Here is a 21516-nt window from a genome sequence, read left to right on the forward strand (position 1 = left end):
GTGCCCCCACCCTCAGGGACCCCCTCCCGCCCGGCTCTGGAAAGGGGAAAGGGGTTAAATCTTACCTTTTTCCAGCGCTGGGCGGAGAGATCTCCTCCTGCTCTCCTCCTCCGATCCTCCCCGTCGGCTGAATGCGCACGCGCGGCAAGAGCTGCGCGCGCATTCAGCCGGTCACATAGGAAAGCATTCATAATGCTTTCCTATGGACGCTTGCGTGCTCTCACTGTGATTTTCACAGTGAGAATCACGCAAGCGCCTCTAGCGGCTGTCAGTGAGACAGCCACTAGAGGACATAGGGGGAAGGCTTAACCCATTCATAAACATAGCAGTTTCTCTGAAACTGCTATGTTTATGAAAAAATGGGTTAACCCTAGAAGGACCTGGCACCCAGACCACCTCATTAAGCTGAAGTGGTCGAAGTGGTCTGGGTGCCTAGAGTGGTCCTTTAAGCTGTATAATATAAATTAAACTGTAGTTGTTCTGGTAACTATAGTGTCCCTTTATGTTTGTGCGTGCAAAGGGTGTGAGTGGAAGGGGCTGCAGAGGGTACAGGGGGGAATAGAGGCTGTAGTGGGTGCAGAGGAGGGACAGGATGTAGTGGGTGCAAAGGGTAATAGGAGCTGCAGTGGGAGCAGTTGGGTAGCCCACTAGCCACTACCAAAAGCGAAACCCTACCATTGCGCACTGTGCAGGGGGCAGGAGCTGCAGTGGGAGCAGGGGGGTAGGGGATGCAGTGGGAGCAGGGGGGTAGGGGATGCAGTGGGAGCAGGGGGGTAGGGGATGCAGTGGGAGCAGGGGGTAGGGGATGCAGTGGGAGCAGGGGGTAGGGAATGCAGTGGGAGCAGGGGGGTAGGGGATGCAGTGGGAGCAGGGTGGTAGGGGTGATAGGGGATGCAGTGGGAGCAGGGGGGTAGGGGATGCAGTGGGAGCAGGGGGTAGGGGATGCAGTGGGAGCAAGGGGTAGGGGATGCAGTGGGAGCAGGGGGGTAGGGGATGCAGTGGGAACAAGGGGGGTAGGGGATACAGTGGGAGCAGGGGGGTAGGAGATGCAGTGGGAGCAGGGGGTAGGGGATGCAGTGGGAGCAGGGGGGGTAGGAGATGCAGTGGGAGCAGGGGGGATAGGGGATGCAGTGGGAGCAGGGGGGGTAGAGATGCAGTGGGAGCAAGGGGGGTAGGGAATGCAGTGGGAGCAGGGGGGGTAGGGGATACAGTGGGAGCAAGGGGGGTAGGGAATGCAGTGGGAGCAGGGGGGTAGGGGATGCAGTGGGAGCAGGGGGTAGGGGATGCAGTGGGAGCAAGGGGGGGTAGGGGATGCAGTGGGAGCAAGGGGGGGTAGGGGATGCAGTGGGAGCAAGGGGGGGTAGGGGCTGCAGTGGGAGCAGGGGGGGTAGGGGCTGCAGTGGGAGCAAGGGGGGGTAGGGGATGCAGTGGGAGCAAGGGGGATAGGGGATGCAGTGGGAGCAAGGGGGTAGGGGGTAGGGGATGCAGTGGGAGCAAGGGGGGGTAGGGGATGCAGTGGGAGCAAGGGGGATGGGGATGCAGTGGGAGCAGGGGGTAGGGAGGATAGGGGATGCAGTGGTAGCAGGGGGGGTAGAGATACAGTGGGAGCAAGGGGGGGTAGGGGATGCAGTGGGAGCAGGGGGGTAGGGGATGCAGTGGGAGCAAGGGGGGCAGGGGATGCAGTGGGAGCAAGGGGGGTAGGGGATGCAGTGGGAGCAGGGGGGTAGGGGATGCAGTGGGAGCAGGGGGGGTAGGGGATGCAGTGGGAGCAGGGGGGGGGTAGGGGATGCAGTGGGAGTAGGGGGGGTAGGGAATGCAGTGGGAGTAGGGGATGCAGTGGGGGTAGGGGATGCAGTGGGGGTAGGGGATGCAGTGGGAGCAAGGGGGTAGGGGCTCCCAAAACCCTCCCAAACCTTACCTCTCTGGTGGTCCTCTTCTGTAGGAACCGCACAGCTCACTCTGCACTGAGACTGGTGATGTCACTTCCTGCAGAACCAGCCGCAGGGAACTGCCCTGAGCAGTTACAGGCAGCTCAGTGAGGCTGTGTTTGGAGACAGGCACACTGAGGGGCAGCCTAGTGGGGTCTTTGGAAGGCCCCTATAGCTGTCCCTCAGTGTGCCCTGCACGGAGGAGATGATTAGTAGCAGCAGGGGCCCGCGGACGGCTGTGCGGGCCCCTTGCTGAGTGCAGGCTGGCTGGGGAGATTGTTTAACTCCCCAGCTCAGCAGTTACTTACTGCAGCAGTATGTGGGGCTCGGGCCCCCCAGGACCGCCGGGCCCATGACAACTCTTATGGTTGTCATGCCCTGATGGCGGCCCTGGATACCTGTATTGCTTTTTGCTCGTGTGTCTCTCTGGTTACCGTATTTTTGGCTTGTTATTCCGATTCTCCTGCTTTCTCCATTCCTTTGACCTCGGCTTGTTTCTCGTTCTCCTGTTTTCTGGCTCCCTTTACTTGGCTTGTCTCCTGACTATTCTTAGCGTGCTTAACCCGGCCATTCTAAGGCCCGGTATTGCACCCTTTACTATCTGTGACCTGTTAGCGTGTTAGGTTCCAGAATCGTGACAATTATCCACTAAACACAGAATTTTATCCAATTAGATCCAAATGAAAAGATGAAGGCTAAAATAGCCAAGCTGTGATTACAGCAAAGTGTGATAATTGTCTAAAATCAACTATTTTAGCCACAGTGTTTCCATTTTGATGTGAACTGTTAAATGTGGCACCAGAGGCGGATCCAGAACCTAATCTCAGGAGGGGCACTGGCAGATTATTTAAAGAAACAATCCAGGCACAATAACCACTACAGCTCTCTGTGGTAGTTATGGTGCCAGGAGTGCCCTGGCCCCCTCCCAGAGTAAGTAGTCAAACCATTTAAAAAACAGTTTTATAACTGACCTGGGGTCTGCTAGGATAGGGGCAGTAGTGTGTATGGGGGCAGTGTGTGTGTGAAGGTCACAGTATGTGTATAGAGGGGAAGTGTGTGTGTATGGGGGCAGTGCATGTGTGAGTAGGGTGCAGTGTATGTATGGGGGAGCAATGTGTATATTGGGAGCAGCTTGTTCGTGTGTGACAGGTGCAGTTTGTGTATGGGGGCAGTGTATTTGTGTGTGGGGTGCAGTGTGTGTGTGTGTAAGGGGGCAGTGTGTGTACGGAAGGGCAGTGTGTGTATTGAGGGCAGTGTGTGCATTAGGAGCAGTGTGTTTGTGTGTGAGTGGCGCAGTGTATGTATAAGGGGGGCAGTGTGTTTTTGTGTGAGGGGTGCAGTGTCTGCATGGGGGATCAGTGTGTATGAGGGGTGAATGTGTGTGTGTATTGGGGGCAGTGTGTGTATTGGGGCAGTGTGTGTAAGGGGCATGGGCGTCCGCATGGGGGGGCGTAAGGGGAGGCACTTGCCCCCCCCCCCCCCCCCGGATTTTTTCAGTTTGTTCTATATTTTTTGTGAGATTGAAAATACAGTGCAATAATGGCGATGGCCAGTAGGCGCTGTGTGTGGAGAAAGGCAGGGATAGGAAGCTACATCATCTAGCCTGCAAAGACAGACTACAGATCAGGTAAGTGGGGGGGGGGGGAGAGATAGCCTATAGATCAGGGAAGTGAGACATGGGAGGTAGCCTATAGATCAGGGAAGTGAGATATGGGAGGTAGCCTATAGATCAGGGAAGTGAGACATGGGAGGTAGCCTATAGATCAGGGAAGTGAGACATGGGAGGTAGCCTATAGATCAGGGAAGTGAGACATGGGAGGTAGCCTATAGATCAGGGAAGTGAGACATGGGAGGTAGCCTATAGATCAGGGAAGTGAGACATGGGAGGTAGCCTATAGATCAGGGAAGTGAGACATGGGAGGTAGCCTATAGATCAGGGAAGTGAGACATGGGAGGTAGCCCATAGATCAGGGAAGTGAGACATGGGAGGTAGCCCATAGATCAGGAAAGTGAGACATGGGGGGACAGCCTATAGATCAGGGAAGTGAGACATGGGGGGACAGCCTATAGATCAGGGAAGTGAGACATGGGGGGCAGCCTATAGATCAGGGAAGTGAGGGATGGTGGGAAGGCAACCTACAGGAAGGGTCAGCAAGGAGCAGGAAGGTAAAGTAAGAGAAAGAGCAGAAAGGAGAAGGAACAGAAATATGCAGGAGAGGACATCAAGGAGCAGAAAGGGGCAGCAAGGAGCTGGAAGGGACAGCAAGGAGCACAAAAGGTAAAGTAGTAAAAGGAGCACAAAGGAACAGAAATGAACAGGAAGGGGCAGCAAGGGACAGCAAGGAGCAGGAAGGGTCTAAAAGGATCAGGAAGGGTCTGCAAGGAGCAGAAAGGGAGCAGAAAGAGAAAGGAGCAGAAGGGCGCAAAATAAGCAGAAAGTAGCAGAAAGGTAAAGGAGCAGAAGGAGCCAAGGAGGAGAGAAGACAGTGTCAGAAGAAAAAGAAGACTGTGTCAAATGAAGGAGAAGAAATTTAGATTGGAGCAGGAAGGACAAGTGAAGTGAACCATCCACTTTATTCTGGACACCACATCATAAGGCTTTGGTACCTGGGCCTGGCAGGGAAACTTTGGACCTTCTCATCTCCCCAGGTAAAAAAAAATATCAGTGTTAATGTGTTCACTTTTATTTACTGAGTGTCGCTGATTGGCTAGAGCGGTCAGCTGCCACTCTAAACCAACCAGTCAGTAAAAAATTCATTCATAAAAAAGCAAAAAAAAATTATAAACCGGGAACTAGCAATTGGCTTAGAGCGTCAACTGACCACTTTAGCCCATCTGCAGCACCCATGCCTGACGTCAATCTGCACTTCCTGACACTCCGTTTCAGAAGACGAATACCACTGAGCGACCTGGAGATCTGGAGCTGGAGGAAGCCTTTGGGGTTAAACCATTTGAGAGCGGTTTAACCCCTTAAAGGAAAGAGAGCACCCAGGGGCTTCCTGACATCATAGCATTTTCATTTAGATGAAGTTGTTATGGTGACCAGAATGTTCCTTTAATTTGCTTAAAGGAACACTATAGTGTCAGGAATACAAACATGTATTCCTGACACCATAGTTATGAAAACGCTACTCACCCTGGCTTTATGTGATAATGACTATGCTCCTTCCCTTTCTTGACACTGTTAAAAAAGGGACCAAGCATGGATGTCATTACAATTATGCCCCCCCCCCCTTGAAAACTTCCTGCGAACGCCCATGGTAAGGGGGCAGTGTGTGTATTGTGGTCAGAGTGTGTATTGGGCGGCAGTGTGTGCATTGGGGGAGCAGTGTGTGTATTAGGAGCTGTGTGTGAATGGGGGGCAGTGTGTGTATTGGGAGCTGTGTGTGTAAGGGGGGGCAGTGTGCAGGGCCGGGGGGCAGTGTGCCGTCGGCACCTGGGGCCGGGGAGAAATGTGGGTGTCCTGCGGCTGGATGGCGGCCGCAGGGGAAGCTCTTCTGGCGGCCGCTGGGGGAGCAGGCTGTTCTGTCTCTGCTCCCCCTCCCTCGCGCGCTAGAAAGAGACCGGCGCCGGAATATGACGTCATATGCCGGCCCCGGTCTCATTAAGCTGCGCGCAAGGGAGGGGGAGCAGAGACAGAACAGCCTGCTCCCCCAGCGGCCGCCAGAAGAGCTTCCCCTGCGGCCGCAAGGAGAGCTTCAGGAAGGCTGGCTGGGCTGGAAGGTGAGCAGGGGAGGGGAGGGGGTGGGGGAGTAACAAAGGTCACAGGAAGGGGAGGGTGGGGGGTAACAAAGGGCACAGGAGGGGAGGGGGGTAACAAAGGGCACAGGAGGAGAGGGAGGGTAACAAAGGGCACAGGAGGGGAGGGGGGTAACAAAGGGCACAGGAGGGGAGGGTGGGGGGTAACAAAGGGCACAGGAGGGGAGGGGGGTAACAAAGGGCACAGGAGGGGAGGGGGGTAACAAAGAGCACAGGAGGGGAGGGGGGGTAACAAAGGGCACAGGAGGGGAGGGGGGGTAACAAAGGGCACAGGAGGGGAGGGGATGGGGTGGGGGGGTAACAAAGGTCACAGGAAGGGGAGGGTGGGGGTAACAAAGGGCACAGGAGGGGAGGGGGGTAACAAAGGGCAAAGGAGGGGAGGGGGGGTTACAAAGGGCACAGGAGGGGAGGGGGTAACAAAGGGCACAGGAGGGGAGGGGAGGGGGTGGGGGGGTAACAAAGGTCACAGGAAGGGGAGGGTGGGGGGTAACAAAGGGCACAGGAGGGAGGGGGGGGTAACAAAGGGCACAGGAGGGGAGGGGGGGTTACAAAGGGCACAGGAGGGGAGGGGGTAACAAAGGGCACAGGATGGGAGGGGAGGGGGTGGGGGGATAACAAAGGTCACAGGAAGGGGAGGGTGGGGGGTAACAAAGGGCACAGGAGGGGAGGGGATGGGGTGGGGGGGTAACAAAGGTCACAGGAAGGGGAGGGTGGGGGGTAACAAAGGGCACAGGAGGGGAGGGGGGTAACAAAGGGCACAGGAGGGGAGGGGGGGTAACAAAGGGCACAGGAGGGGAGGGGATGGGGTGGGGGGGTAACAAAGGTCACAGGAAGGGGAGGGTGGGGGGTAACAAAGGGCACAGGAGGGGAGGGGGGTAACAAAGGGCACAGGAGGGGAGGGGGGGTAACAAAGGGCACAGGAGGGGAGGGGGCTAAGAGGTCACAGGAAGGGGAGGGGGGGTAACAAAGGGCACAGGAGGGGAGGGGGCTAAGAGGTCACAGGAAGGGGAGGTGGCTAAAGAGGGCACGGGAGGGGGCTAAAGAGGGCACAGGAAGGGAGGGTGCTACATAAGGGCACAGGAGGGGAAGGGGCTAAAAAGCACACAGGAGGACAGGGGGCAAAATAGGGCACAGAAGGGGAGGGGCACCTATCAGTCTGCCCACCCACCCACACAGGTAACAACAAGTATGTATGTCAGTGGGAGTGTGTCTGTCTGTGTCATGCTGTGTGTGTGTCTGTCTGTGTCACGCTGTGTGTGTTTCTGTGTCATGCTGTGTGTGTGTGTCATGCTGTGTGTGTGTCTGTGTCATGCTGTGTGTGTGTGTGTCTGTCTGTGTCATGGTGTGTGTGTCTGTGTCGTGTGTGTGTGTCTCTGTGTCACTGTGTGTCTGTATCATGGTGTGTGTCTGTCTGTGTCATGGTGTGTGTATGTCTGTCATGGTGTGTGTGTGTCAGTCGTAGTGTCTGTGTGTGTTTGTAAAAATAGTGTTTTACTCACTTTTTTTTTCCAACGTCATGCTGGTCTCTGCCTCTATGACTGAGATCATCAAGCTTGATGATCTCAGCCAATCCGCACTGACACAGGAAGCGCCTCTAGTGACCGTCTGAGTGTCTGTCACTAGAGGTGTCACTAGGAAGCAATGTAAACACTGCCTTTTCTCTGAAAAATCAGTGTTTACATTCAAAAGCCTGCAGGGACAGGCTATAGACACCAGAACCACTACATTAAGCTGTGTGTGTGTGCGCCTGTTAGTGAGTTTGCTTGCTTGCATGTGTGTGTGTGTCTGCTAGTGAGTGAGCTTGTGTTTTTATGTCAATGAGCTTGTGTATATTAGTGAAATTGTTTGTCTATGAGGCTGTGTATCAATGAGCTTGTGTGTGTCAGTGAGATTGTCTGTGTCTGCATGTGAGTATGCTTACTGTATAATTAAATGTTTTACTCTGAAAGGACCAATATATTCTATTAGAAAAAGCAATATATATATATATATATATATATATATATATATATATATATATATATATGTGTGTATATATATAATTACTCAATCATCTGGGGTGGCAAGACATAGCCTTACATATTACATGCGACAATATATGGCGCAATGACTTATGGGGCTGGCATAGATTTTTTTCCCAGGGCTGCTTTGTATCCCCAGTCCGGCCCTGGCAGTGTGTGTATTGGGGCTTGAAACACTGCACATCCAGAGTAAACAGCCGTTTTATGCGGGGGGCAAGATCCGCCGCACACACGTGACATTGGCAACCGAGATCTATATCACTGAACTACTGGGGTCCAGGAGGAGGTAAAAAAAAACATTATTTGTGCTAGCATTACACACAACCCTAACACTCAGCTAACTCCATACTCACACATGTCACACTTGGACATCTCCAGCACAGTCACACTCAGCCAGCTTACACACACACAAAATGCCACTCAGGCAATCCCACACACAATCACACTGAACTAGCTCACATACACAATCACACTCAGCCAGCCCTCACACAATCACATTCAGCTAGCTCACATACACAATCACACTTAGCCAATTCCACACACAATCACACTCAGCCAGCCCTCACACAATCACATTCAGCTAGCTCACATACACAATCACACTTAGCCAATTCCACACACAATCACACACACAATCACACTCAGCCAGCCCTCACACAATCACGCTCAGCTAGCTCACATACACAATCACACTTAGCCAATTCCACACACAATCACATTCAGCTAGCTCACATACACAATCACACTTAGCCAATTCCACACACAATCACACTCAGCCAGCCCTCACACAATCACATTCAGCTAGCTCACATACACAATCACACTTAGCCAATTCCACACACAATCACATTCAGCTAGCCCCACACAAACAATCACAGTCAGCCACCACTCATAACCCATTCAGGTGTATTGCTTAGAGTGAAGCGACAGAGGGACCCTTCTTTTATTCTTGCACTGGAGACCAATGGTTCCCTGGTACTATAAGAAGAGGGACATAAGATAGTTAGAGCAAATGCGTGTCGGATAGTCCACATATTGTACAGCGCTACAGAATATGTTGGCACTTTATAAATAATAATAATAAGGATAGAAAAGAGGAACAGAGAGATCTGTGCTCTAAGTATGTACTTGGGATGTCTGCAGTTATCACACAGTTACTAATACTCCATCAGATACACACTATACACTAATAAGTACAGTACATGGTGTGACTTCTACAAACCACGTGACCCTGCATGCAGTCACAGAGCAATACAAGGAACCATGAACAAAAAAAAGCATGCGGGCGGGGAGGAACAAAGACATGTATACAGGAAGTGGGCGGGCAAAAGTGCCGACGCTACTACGGGCAGTTACGCCAACAGGCAGGTGGGGGCGTGGCCATGGGCACCCAGTGTTGTCACGGTCTCAGTCCTCTGCCTCAGAGAGTCTGCCGTGACGTAGAGAACAGCGTGTACTTTCCAAGGGAATTATACAAATCGGACTGTACCATTGATCTGGAGGGAGGGCAGGCAGCCTCAGCGCAGGTAAAACACACACACACTTCAGCTCCATTCCTTATTTAAACACATTCGTGATTTGCTGTTTTAGCACTTAAGCCTGCAGTTTGTGATGATTATTATTTAAAAACTTTACACCCACCTCCTAACCGAAATGAGATAGTCTGAGATCTGGGTGATTTAGCTACAAATGATGTAAGTTCATAGCTTGGGAAATACCATGTAGATGGTAGGAGGGGGATTGGATATTCTGGGTAATGCCATTTTAGAGCATCTGATGATCCCTATGAGAAGTGATGGTGAGAAACTGCCAGGACATACCCTCCTTGGAACTGTGCTGCTGTTACTGCCTGTTTTAGAGGGTTCTGAAAGGAGCTCTGTCTGATGCACCCCCACCCCCAAGCTGTTGGTATGGTCCTGCTATGAGTGGGTGATCCAGGAGGGGATGTCCACACTGGTTCAGTAAGGGTCAGACAGTAGACAATAGTGGAGCTAAGGGGTAAAACCTACACTCAGACTGGAGTCACCTTGTGCCCTGCTTTCAGGAGGTAAGTTATTGCCCCAGTAGGTGCTGCCAAGGCTCACCTACCTGGGGGTCTAGTATTGATATTTAAGTAAAAACGGTATGTCCTGCCTTTTATGGAGAACTTTAGAGTAACTCTGTGTATTGTACTTAGTAATAAGATAGCTCCTTACATGTGCTACAGTTACAACTCCTATGATGGCTCGAGGCTGGGAAGGAATTATGGGAGTTGTAGTCTACCACATCTGGAGATCAACTGTTTGAACCCCTCCTGTAAGACTATGTAATGTATTCAGGGTTAAAAAGGAACAGCAATGAATAGTGTATGTGTGTTGTGTACAGTGATTCTAATGTATGTAGTTATATTAACTACAGCTATTATGTTGTTACAGAGTCCTCTGTGTGCTTTATAAATATGTATCAGTTTAGACCCCCCTTACATGGTGTAGCTAGAGTACTTCTAAGAGTTGGAAATCCACTTTTATTCATTAATAGGTGCTTTATGAGCCTTGGGATACTGTAATTCCAATAGCTGCATGAGTTAGGAAAGTTAGTGCATAATAATAATAGCAATACATAAAAATGTATTTACTATATATGAACTACAAGGTATCAATGAGTAAAGTGTTTTATTTTTTTTTTACATAATATAAAACCTAGTAAATATAAAGTATGTGGACCATAGAATGTTGAGAATTAGTTGTGTTCAAATATCTGAGTCTAAGTAACCAGTCACTGATTTTAAACTGGTTTTTGTGGTTTTACAGGCAATAGTTAGTTAATATTTCCTCAAATGCCCCTTTAGTATTGTGCTAGAGGTGATTCAAAAAAGCGTGCCTGCAGGGCAGACAACAGTTTGTTAATCCTCCCAGAGTTGTGAAGAGGTGGACATTATACCAACGTGTGTGTTTAACTACTGTTTTTATTCATGGTATTACTATTTTATTGCGGCCGGTATATGAAGTTGTACTGAAACGAAGATATGACATAATAGATTAAAACAAAATTTTAAAAAAGCCCACTTATAAAATGAGGAAACCCAAAACTAACTATAATACAAATGGATACAAAAGTTTCCAAAGTCCAGTTCATAATTACTTTGTCTCTGTAGCAGGGCCCTGTTCACTTTTAGATTTTGTTTACATTCATTTCTTCAGTTTCACTGTGGGGATAAAATGCTGAAGCAGTGCCAAATATGTTGGCTCAATGTAATAAAATTTGTCCAAACTAAGTTTAGTTTCTGCTATGTGAATACTCTCCTATTCACAAAACCCCCTATTTTTAACTTGCATTTTAACAAAAGATTTAAGAGTGGCAACAGGTCTCAACAAGCCTTGCACTAAAGCATATATATTTTCTTTTCTTTTTGAGCACTGTGAGGCTATAGGACATTGAGGTCTGAAACTCTACAACCAATGTGTGCATGTTTTATTGAAATATTATTTATTCATGTAGCTCATAGCATTTCATTTTAGTCTTGTGATCTTCTTATTTTGACATATGCACTAGTTTTGTTGATAAACTAATGCAGTGAATGAAGTGGATTGTATGTGTTGATGAATTGCTGAATCTATGTAAGAACAATGTGACAATATTGTTCTGTGTAGCATTTGTTTTTAATTGGATTCATAAAGTCATCATTTAATTAGATCTTCTACATCACTCCACAAAAGACTTTAGTGATGTTATGAAGGAGACATTGTCTACCGATGTTTAATATGTTAATAAAACATCACACTTTTTTGAGGGTGATTGAGTGGAATGTGGAACTGAGATATTTTTATATATATTTGTTTCATGTTCCATGAACTTGATTTTATTATTGTGTTATAAACAAAAAGGGGATGCCCTGCAGAAGAAGAATAAACCGAAAATGAGAACATATCAGGAAATTATCTTTTTAAGAGAATAATAAGATACAGTTCAAGAATGCTTGCTGTGAGGAAGTCCAGGACATCCAGAATAAAGCTTATGTTTTTTGTTTATGGAATAAGCAGACTTGATGTGATTAACTCTATTGTAAGAATAGTTGTTTTTTTTTTTTTTTTCATGTTACTATGGTAGTTTTTAGCTTGTTTTAATTTGTCTGCATACATTTTAAAGCTGTACTGTAAGTTCTCTGAAGACCGTTCCTCAGTCCCTTGCCCCAAAAAACACTATTGAAGTGGAAAATTCCCTCGTGTCTTTTCCACAATAATCAAGTAGTTTTGACTTGTGTAATGTAATTGTTTCAATAACATAACACGGGTGCATTTGAATAGTCTTATCACCACTAATTTACACAACACCAAAATAAATCAGCAGTCGGACCTCACTGATGTGAGTCAGTGCTCTCCTTTGTGAAAGGCCTAATGCGCATGCGGTGTTCGCCATGCATGGGCATTTGGTTCCCCTTCGGCACCGAAATCGGACTAGACAGAGCTCTCAGCGCTGGAATAAGGCGAGTGTAAAAAATAAAAAAGGTTTTTAACCCTTTTTATTTTCTGCTTTGTAATCCTAACACTAAAGTGTTCATTTAAAGACTAGGCAATTTCAACTTCTTAAACAAAACAAAATTTAGAATTTGTTATGTTTGTTCCACTTTCATGTAAGGTTTTCCCTTTAAGTGCACTTATACGTATTTCTTAAATGACAAAAATTAATTTATTTTAATATACTATATGTATACCTAACACAAAATTACGTACACATAAAATGTTAAACATGGGAGGAAAAAAGTGAATTTTTCACATATTTGTTTAAAATAAGATGTACACTTCAAGTGTAACCAAAGAAAAATAATTCAAAATAGGTTTACTTATCAGTCCTGATGTGTAAATGCCTCATATATCTATAATTTAATTTCATCTTTTGTATGCTAACTGTACACAAACTATAAATGTGCACCAACCCTAACTTTACCTTTGTACTATACCTAACCCCACACTAAGCATAACTCAGAGGGATTCCCTCTGCTGACATCAGCAGTGGAATTTCCCTGTTCACACAGTACAGATCGCTCTCTACTGGAAAATTGCAGCACAAGTGGGAGATTTTCCTTTCATCCTGCAGCTCCAGTATGCTGTCACTACCAAACGCACAGTCATTGGGGGCAGCCTGAAAATCGCCTTACCTGAGCGTAATTGCTGTGAATAAAGTGGATATAAAGGGCAATATGAACTGCATGACAGACTTGAGCCACTAAATATGATCCCAGCTGACAGGGGGAGCTCCAGCTAACAACTGATGCTTGAGCCTCCCTAGTGCAAGCAGGGATTTAACCCTGGTAACACCACAACTAAAGGACGTTTCATGCTGTCCTAACAGCGTTAAAGCCAACTAATATTAAGATGGCATGAAACATCCTAATAGCTTAAATGGATTAACTCTAAGTATGCTCAATGCCAGCTAATCTTGGCACTCTATTTGTTTCAACTATATTTCCTCTAAAGGTCGCAAAATCTTAAAGTTGTTGGAATATTATGGGGAAAGTAGTTAACAAACACCTGGAGTGCTAAGGAGAGCCATAACTGTTGTATACCAACATTTTGAGGGTTGCCAAACATCTAAGGTATCTGACAAAACTGTTGTGCTATTAGTTTTCTTCTTGTAAATATTTCATATATATTTCAATTTAACTAGTGCTTTGTTTATTTGATATTTTATATGCATACATTGATCAGCCACAACACTAAAAAGATTGATAGGTGAAGTGAAGAACATTGATTATATAATTACAACAGCAACCGTAAAGGATTGCAAGTGAACAGTCGGTTCTTGAATTTCATGGCCAAGTGAAAAGATCTGCGTAATATAGACAAGGGCCAATTTGTGAGGGCTAGACAACGGAGTTAGAGCAACTCATGGTTATGGACACCCAAAGCTCACTGGTGCACATGGGAAGTAAAGTCTAGCTCGTCTGGTCCGATCACACAGAAGTGCTACTGTATCTCAAATTGCTGAAAAACTTAATGATAGTCGCGGTTTGCTGGGTATGGAGCTGTGTAACCGCAGACTGGTCAGATTTCCTATGATGACCACTGTCCATAACCGAAAGTGCCTTCAATGGGGACGTGGCCTTCAGAACTGGACCATGCAGCAATGGAAGAAGCTTGCCTGGTCTGATGAATAAGGTTTTTTTTTAGATCAGGTGAGGGTGCGTTGTTTACATGGGGAGGAGAAGGCAGCAGGATGCCCTTTGGCAGGAAGGCAGGCCGGTGGAGGCAGTGTTATGCTCAAGATATCCTTTTGGGAATCCTTGGGTGGATGTTACTTTGATACATACCACCTACCTAGAGATTGTTGCAGACCACATACATCCCTTCATGGCAATTGAGTTGCCTGATGGCTGTGACCTCTTTTTTTAGCAGGATAATGCATCCTGCCAAGCTGCAATCATTCCACATATTTCAATCAGATTGCGCATCTGTGATATGTGCAGGAACAACAAATCCCATCCATGGAGGCCCCACCTCACAACTGGCAGGACATAAAAGATCTGCTGCTAATGTCTTGGTGCCAGATACCACAGGACACGTTGATGTCCGTGCATTGACCCATCACAGCTGTTTTGGCAGTACGAGGGAGATCTTCACAATATTAGGCAGGTGGTTTTAATATTGTTGCTGATCAGCGTATATTTATTGTGCTGAACCATTTTGCAGCTAAATCTGTTGAAATGTTTTGCCTGGATAAATAGAAAGTCTTGTAGCAGACTGCCTTTACAAATCACATGTAGAGGGTCTGTATGATCACTGATCAGGCAAGTCATTGTAAGTCATTGACCCCACCTAACCTCCCATTATGGGGCGCATGGCTCATTGCTGACGATATGTTAGAATCTGTGTCAGCTCCGCTAGCATTTTCCACCAGATTATTTCTCGTACAAGCCTTTTGAACATAACCTTTTTGCAAGTTCCACATCACTGGTTTTGATCATGGGTTTTAAACAATGGTTAATTTGTATTTTCCAGATCTTCCACCACGTATCAGCGTATGACTTGGTTGTACTTCAGTAGTTTTTGCATAGCCCCAGGGTGATTGAGACAGAAATTTCTACTTTCCTTCTCGCTTTCCTTTTGCACTTTCTTAAAAGACATTTTTCTGTTATTTCACATAGGGAATTCTGATTTGAGACCATCTACTCCACCTCTTTCAGATATTTTAGTAGCATAAATTCTATCCATGTAGTTTCATCCTCCCTTAATTTATTAGAATTAATTCCTGTAATTTGTCTGTAAAACATGGATGAACAAAAGGCTGACTGACCCTCAGCTTTTTTTTTTAATTCTTTATTTTTGCAGTGCGTATAGTGGTCACAGGCATACATATGGTACCCCAACGGCATTCCATATGCAGATTTCAAGACATTAGTTACAGTGGGGGGTGGATAGACAGTGCACTTATTTTTTTTAGATATTACGTAAAGATAACAAGCTAAAGTTGTCGCTTTATGGTATAACATTGCGTTTAACTGAACTAGTTGCACATCGGATTGTAGGTATATTGCATTAACAGGTTAGACAAGAAATATTAAAGACATAGTAGTGTTCCATGCTTGAGGAGGGACCGATTATGGTGTCATATACTGCCTGCTATCTATTAGTACAGGAGTCAAACTGACTATTGCCACAATGAATGAATTAATCTAAGACATGGGGGTTGCTTGTACGTGACACAGACTGGTAATCAGACTATCAGTTTAAGAAAAGACCTGCATAAGTGAGGAGCCACTGATCTGGTTTGCTTTTTATATTTCTACATTACGAAGGAGGTTAACTGAATGCAAAACACTTAAATGAAAGTTAAATAAAATCATTGCTTATATTGTGGAGAAGATGCTTAACGTGAACAGAGTCACCTCTCCGCTCAGTCCCAGCTTCCCGTTCAGCCTATTCCCTCCAAGGGTAGTGCACAGTCCTGTAGCCCAGAGGCAAGCTGTATGCCATGTAGCCAGGGTGTTTGGTGCCTGGCCCATGCTCCTGTCCAGCTTGGGGTTCCCCTCTGGATCATCGACTTGCGCGGTCTGCCTCTGTTCCGCTTGGGTGTGTGAGTCTGTGCTGTCTTGTGCTTGAGGGGCGCGTGTTGTTTGATTCTCCGCCAGGGTGAGGTTATAGCCGCTAGTACAGCCGAGGACCGTGGTGTGTATTTGCTCTTTGTCGTTGGAGCAGCCGTGCGTCCCAGCGAGGTACGTTTCCCGCCCCGTCGCCATATTAGGGCTCGATGCTTTGTCGCGGCTGTGGACTTCAGCTGGATGTTTGGGGACGGCTTGTGCGGTGAGTGGTCGCCTGGGTAGTGCAGAGCTGGTTGGCACATTCTGATTTCCAGTTTGCACCAGAAGTCATTGAAAATGCGGTCAAGTCTGGACAGGATGTCATATTTTGGGCTTGTCGCCGTAGTTTGCATCTTCCACCATCTCAGGGCTTCCTCCAAGGGGTGGACTGGGATCACCCCCACCAGTCCAAGGGGGGGGGTAACGGGGCTTCGGTTCAGAGCTAGTCGCCATCGAGCGGTCCCGGCTCAGGAGATCGGCCGCCTCCCCCGGCCGGTGCACGACAGGCCGCATTGATAGAGCTGTGCCGCTGGTTCGCCTCCTACACCCTTTATCGCCCTGCAGTGGGTCTCCGGTGAGTCAGGGATTGTGTAAGTCACTTATTCTGCTCCCACTGAGGTTGGATGAGGGTTAAAAACCGCAGTTTTGGCTCGTGGAGGAGAGGAGCTCGAGCAAAGCACGTCTCTCCTCCATGACAGTCAGGCCCCGCCCCCCGACCCTCAGCTTTTGTAGACTTATAACGTCTATGATGCTTTGCCAGTTCTAAAACCTTCTCTAGTTCATTCTCAACATTAAGGGCTTCTGAAATGTTAACTAGGCCATATTGGTGCATCTCCTAATGACACTTGGTAGCCATTTATATAAATCATAAGAACAGATAGGAAGACCTAAAAATTGATCTCAAAATGTTTTAAGTGGTATGAAACTATTTTTCTCTCCTCCTTTCAAATTCACACTGTATGAAAACTCTCAGTGTGTGTATATGATATATCATATTTTTATATTTATTTAAATAGCAGTATATGTTCACTTGGTCTGGGCAGCTTTACACCCTGCAGTCTGTTTTGCAGTTTAACTGTGGTCACTCTTGGTCAACAGTGAATGCATTTCTGACTGTCATGTTTGCTAGATGTAGATTCATGTACAATGTGTAAATCTCGGTCAGTTCCTTTACCCCTTAAGGACCAAACTTCTGGAATAAAAGGGAATCATGACATGTCACACATGTCATGTGTCCTTAAGGGGTTAAAGTGGTACTGTCACTTGTGGCTTCTTGGTATTATTTTGTAAAAGTCCTCACAAGGTGTGCAGCCATAGGATCTTCCATAATATTTCAAATACACAATCCGGTATCTATTGCGCATCATGAGAGATGATAACTGTTTGCTACTGACGGATGATGGGAAAAAAGTGGAAAATCCACTTTTTTTTTTTTTTTTTAATTTATTTCTTTACCAAAGATTGGCAGTTGCATTAGCCAATATAGTCCTTTCTTTGTATCATGTATATCTTTTGATTGTATTGGAATATCAAAACAATTCCACCCTAGTCAAAAAAAGTTTTTCATAAACCTTCTATATCTTTTTTAGTAGTTCCATTCACTTCATTTCTTGAATCAAGCCACCCACAAGTAATGAACAGATTATCTCAAATACCTGGGCCATTACTCATTTTGTGGTCCTACAGATAAATACACATGGAAAACTTAAACGTAAATTGGAGAGCGTGGTGGTGGGGGGGAAGGGAGGTGGAATACATGTAACTTGTCCATAACTGCCAACTGTGTGTTGCTATCTACAAAATTGTGCTTTATGTCCATAATTATGATTGAGTTGATCAACCATTGCTTATATAAAACGTATTTAGGTTGTTTTTTTTTCTCTCTCTGCCAGGGGCACCATGGTTGAAGAAGAGCAGTTTGTGAACATTGATCTCAATGATGACACTGTCTGCAGCATCTGTAAGCTGGGCACAGATAGTGAAACCTTGTCATTCTGCCATGTCTGCTTCGAGCTAAGCATTGAGGGTAAGATGTCTCCTTTCCTTATGGTTTTCATTCTGTGACATGACTGAGCCGCTTTCCTGTGTGAGATGCAGTTTCTTTCTCCTTACCCGAAGCTGACAGGACACTCTTGCCTTTCGGATAAAACCTTGTTTTCCTTACTTTAAAACCCCCTCCTGCTTGTCCCTCCTGCTTGTTTGGGAATTGTATGTCTATTTTGAGAAAACACATGTTAAAATTGTTTCTACCATAACCGCTTCATTGCTTGCAAACCTTTTTCTTTTTTAACGTGGCTTGTATTGTATTTACTGTGTGCCAAAACATAAGGAGGCAAATTCTAAAGGAACACTATAGCATTGGGAATGTTTTCCTAAGGAGGCAAGTTCTAAAGGAACACGATAGCATTGGGAATACAAATCTGTATTCCTAACGCTATAGTTTCCAGTTTACAGAATTCATGTCCACCCAGCTGTCTGGGGGGTTGGAAGGGTGTTTTACGTCCCTTTCAACCCTTGCCTTGAAGGTCTCTGTGGAAAAGCTCTGCCTCCTTGGATGAGATCAATGATCTCTGCCAATACAATGCTTTTCCATAGAAATGTGGTGGGGAAATGCCTTGCAATGCCAATCATATGGTCTCTGTGATTTTGCTCGACTATGTCTGCAGAATTGCAGTGACAGCCACTAGAGGCATTAAAGCTTGCAGTCAAAACATTGGCATTACGCATGTCAATGTTTTCACCTTCAGGGATAAAACTACTAGGACATGTCACCCAGGACACTTCATTGAGGTAAAGAAGTGGTCTGGGTGCCTATCGACCATTAAGGTAACATACACGTTGGCTTAAAGGACTTGACATGCAGATAATGGCACCAATGATTATTTCCTTTTTATAACGTTGGTGAATTCACGATAATCAAAGACCACCAATCTCCACTTCTAAACCCATATTTTACATTATCTAACACCATGGAAACTAGTGAAGACGGCAAACACATTACATTGGTGATTCTGCTCTTTAGCAGCACTTTTCAGAACATGACACTTTTTATATATAGCCCCTATAGGCCTTAAACATCTGGGGAGCTGTGGTCACTAGTAATGATGATTAATTACAACACTGAAGATGTTGGTGACACTTCTTATTCCCAACACCCTAAACGAGCCTAAAGATGCAGAACTTACAGATGTCTTTTTATGTGACATTATATATGAATCTGGGTATAATGTGTGAATGCAAACTGTATGGAGGATATAATGGGTGGGTAGGTGAATTTGACTAAATATATGTCATCAGGTGCAGAGGGCTAATAAACAGGATGAGCTGGTAAGTGACACAGAGATTGGATGGCTGATTGTGACCGTGCCTCTGGCATGTTTAAAGGACCACTATAGGCACCCAGACCACTTCATCTCAATGAAGTGGTCTGGGTGCCAGGTCCATCTAGGGTTAACCCTGCAGCTGTAAACATAGCAGTTTCAGAGAAACTGCTATGTTTACATATGGGTTAATCCAGTCTCTAGTGGCTTTCTCATTGACAGCCGCTAGAGGTGCTTCCGCGCTTCTCACTGTGATTTTCACAGTGAGAAGACGCCAGCGTCCCTAGGAAAGCATTGAGAATGCTTTCCTATGGACTGACTGAATGCGCGCGCATGCGCATTCAGCCAAAGAGGGAGGAGAGTCCCCAGCGCTGGAGAAAGGTAAGTGTTTAACCCCTTCCTCCAACTTCAGCCCGGCGGGAGGGGGGGCATGAGGGTGGGGGCACCCACAGGACACTATAGTGCCAGGAAAACGAGTTTGTTTTCCTGGCACTATAGTGGTCCTTTAAAAGAGGTTTTTGGCTCTCGCTGTGCGTACTGTTACATAACAGGTAAATGTAACTAAATTGGTGCTGGTGAGAGAGATGTACCATTATAACAAGGTAGGTGGGTGGCTGACTAGAAATATTATTCAGAATGGGTTGCAGAGAGTAAATCTAGCTATAAAGGTGAGGTACCTTGTTACACTGTGTCATGTGCGTATCACTTGGATCACTCCTGTGTTTAATGAGCATACATGTTTAGTTCTGTAGCCCACTGCTCTGTTTTGTAAGGTACTTGATCCTTGTGTGGAGGACGTGTGTGTGCTAGTTCTTGAAGTAGATAATGTGTATCTGTGTTTTGAATCTCAAATATGCCATCAGCGGTATGCAAACATATTAGAAGTCCCTTATCATTCGGTTTGCTTCATCCCTCAGGGCAGCTAACCATATGGGGGGAAAAAAAAACTATTTTCTTTTACAGTATTAAACCCATCCCCTCCCCCAAAAGTCAATTAACCGTAATTACACTAAGCTGTTGGATCCCAGAGATCTTACACTACAAAAGCTATATGCATCTTACTTCAAGGTTAAGTGGACTTATTAATTTTAATCACTTTTCTACATAGTTCACTTATAAATAGTAAATTGCTAGAGAGAGCACTTGTGTGGTTTTTTTTTGTTTTTTTTAAGAATGTTATAGTTCCCTAAACTGGAAACTGTGGAGAACTGACTAGGGGAAATTGAAAATATTTGGTCACAAATATCTGATCTGAAATCGTTTGAGTTTTTTGTTTTTATTTTTCAATTTTATGACTTTTCTCTCGTTTGGCAATTTTCTTGGTTTAGTGAATAAGCCAAAAACTATAACTTGAAGTTGTTTTGGGTAACACTTTTTTTTTTTAATATAATCTTACTGTATTTAAAGGGACACGGCTTAATGTAGTGGTTCTGGTGTTTATAGCATGTCCTTGCAAACACTGCCTAGAACACCTAGTAACACCTCAGACGGCCACTAGAGGTGTTTCCTATCTCCGTGTTACACAGTGTCTCCACACTCTATATGGAGTCGCTGAATGTTCCTCATAGAAATGCATTGATTCAATAAATCTCTATGAAGAGTTGCTGATTGGCGCAGCATGGCACTTTGCCCCGAATGCGCAATAGCCTTCCAATGCTTTCCTATGGGAATGCATTAGATTGACTGACTGAGATTATCAAGATTGATGATCTCGGCCGTGGAGGCAGTGTCAGCCATAGTGCGACTGGCGCGGCGTGGGAAAAAAGTTTAGTAAAATCATCTTTTCAAAGGGATCTAAAGGGACTTTTGACCTAAATAGTTAAACACTATAGTGTCAGGAATGATTCCTAAAACTACATAATATTTCTTTAATATAGTTTCAAACTGTAACTCACACTAGTTAAATTACCGGAAAGTACTGCTTTTTTCAATTCCTTTGCTGGAGTTACATATCTAATTAGTAGTCGCTTGTAGTTTGCTTTTCCTCTTCTTAAACCCCCGGCTTTGGTGCTTCATAAAGTAAACTCATTGTTAATCAAAAATGTTTTCTTTCTGGAATGTATAATTGTTTTTATTTTTTTTTTTTTCATCCTTCCATGGGCTTGTTCGCACATCCTGTTTTCCCAAGTTATTTCCTTTTTAAAGGAACAATCTGGGCACCAACACAACTTAAAGAGACACTATAGTCACCAGAACAACTACAGCTTATTGAATTTGTTGTGGTGAGTAGAATCATTACCTTCAGGCTTTTTTCTGTAAACACCGTCTTTTCAGAGAAAATGCAGTGTTTACACTACAGCCTAGTGATAACTTCACTGGCCACTCCTCAGATGGCTGTTAGAGATCCTTCCTAGGTCATGGCTGCCTAAAATGCATCCAAACATTCAGTGTCTCCTCCCTCTGCATGCAGACACTGAACTTTCCTCATAGAGATT

At 45.8% G+C, this 21516-nt stretch overlaps 1 protein-coding gene across 1 annotated transcript in view; it reads left to right on the plus strand.

Moving 5' to 3' along the window:
• The first annotated feature begins 9097 nt into the window (after positions 1-9097).
• The window catches only part of C1H21orf91 (chromosome 1 C21orf91 homolog), a 32626-nt gene continuing 20207 nt past the window's right edge, over positions 9098-21516 (plus strand). Inside the window, exons 1-2 of the mRNA XM_063448394.1 lie at positions 9098-9234; positions 17654-17787. Of these exons, the coding sequence (XP_063304464.1) occupies positions 17661-17787 (127 nt within the window). The 5' untranslated portion in view covers positions 9098-9234; positions 17654-17660. The remainder of the gene's footprint in view (positions 9235-17653; positions 17788-21516) is intronic.

The sequence above is a fragment of the Pelobates fuscus genome, chromosome 1, assembly GCF_036172605.1.
Source record: "Pelobates fuscus isolate aPelFus1 chromosome 1, aPelFus1.pri, whole genome shotgun sequence".
NCBI lineage: Eukaryota > Metazoa > Chordata > Amphibia > Anura > Pelobatidae > Pelobates > Pelobates fuscus.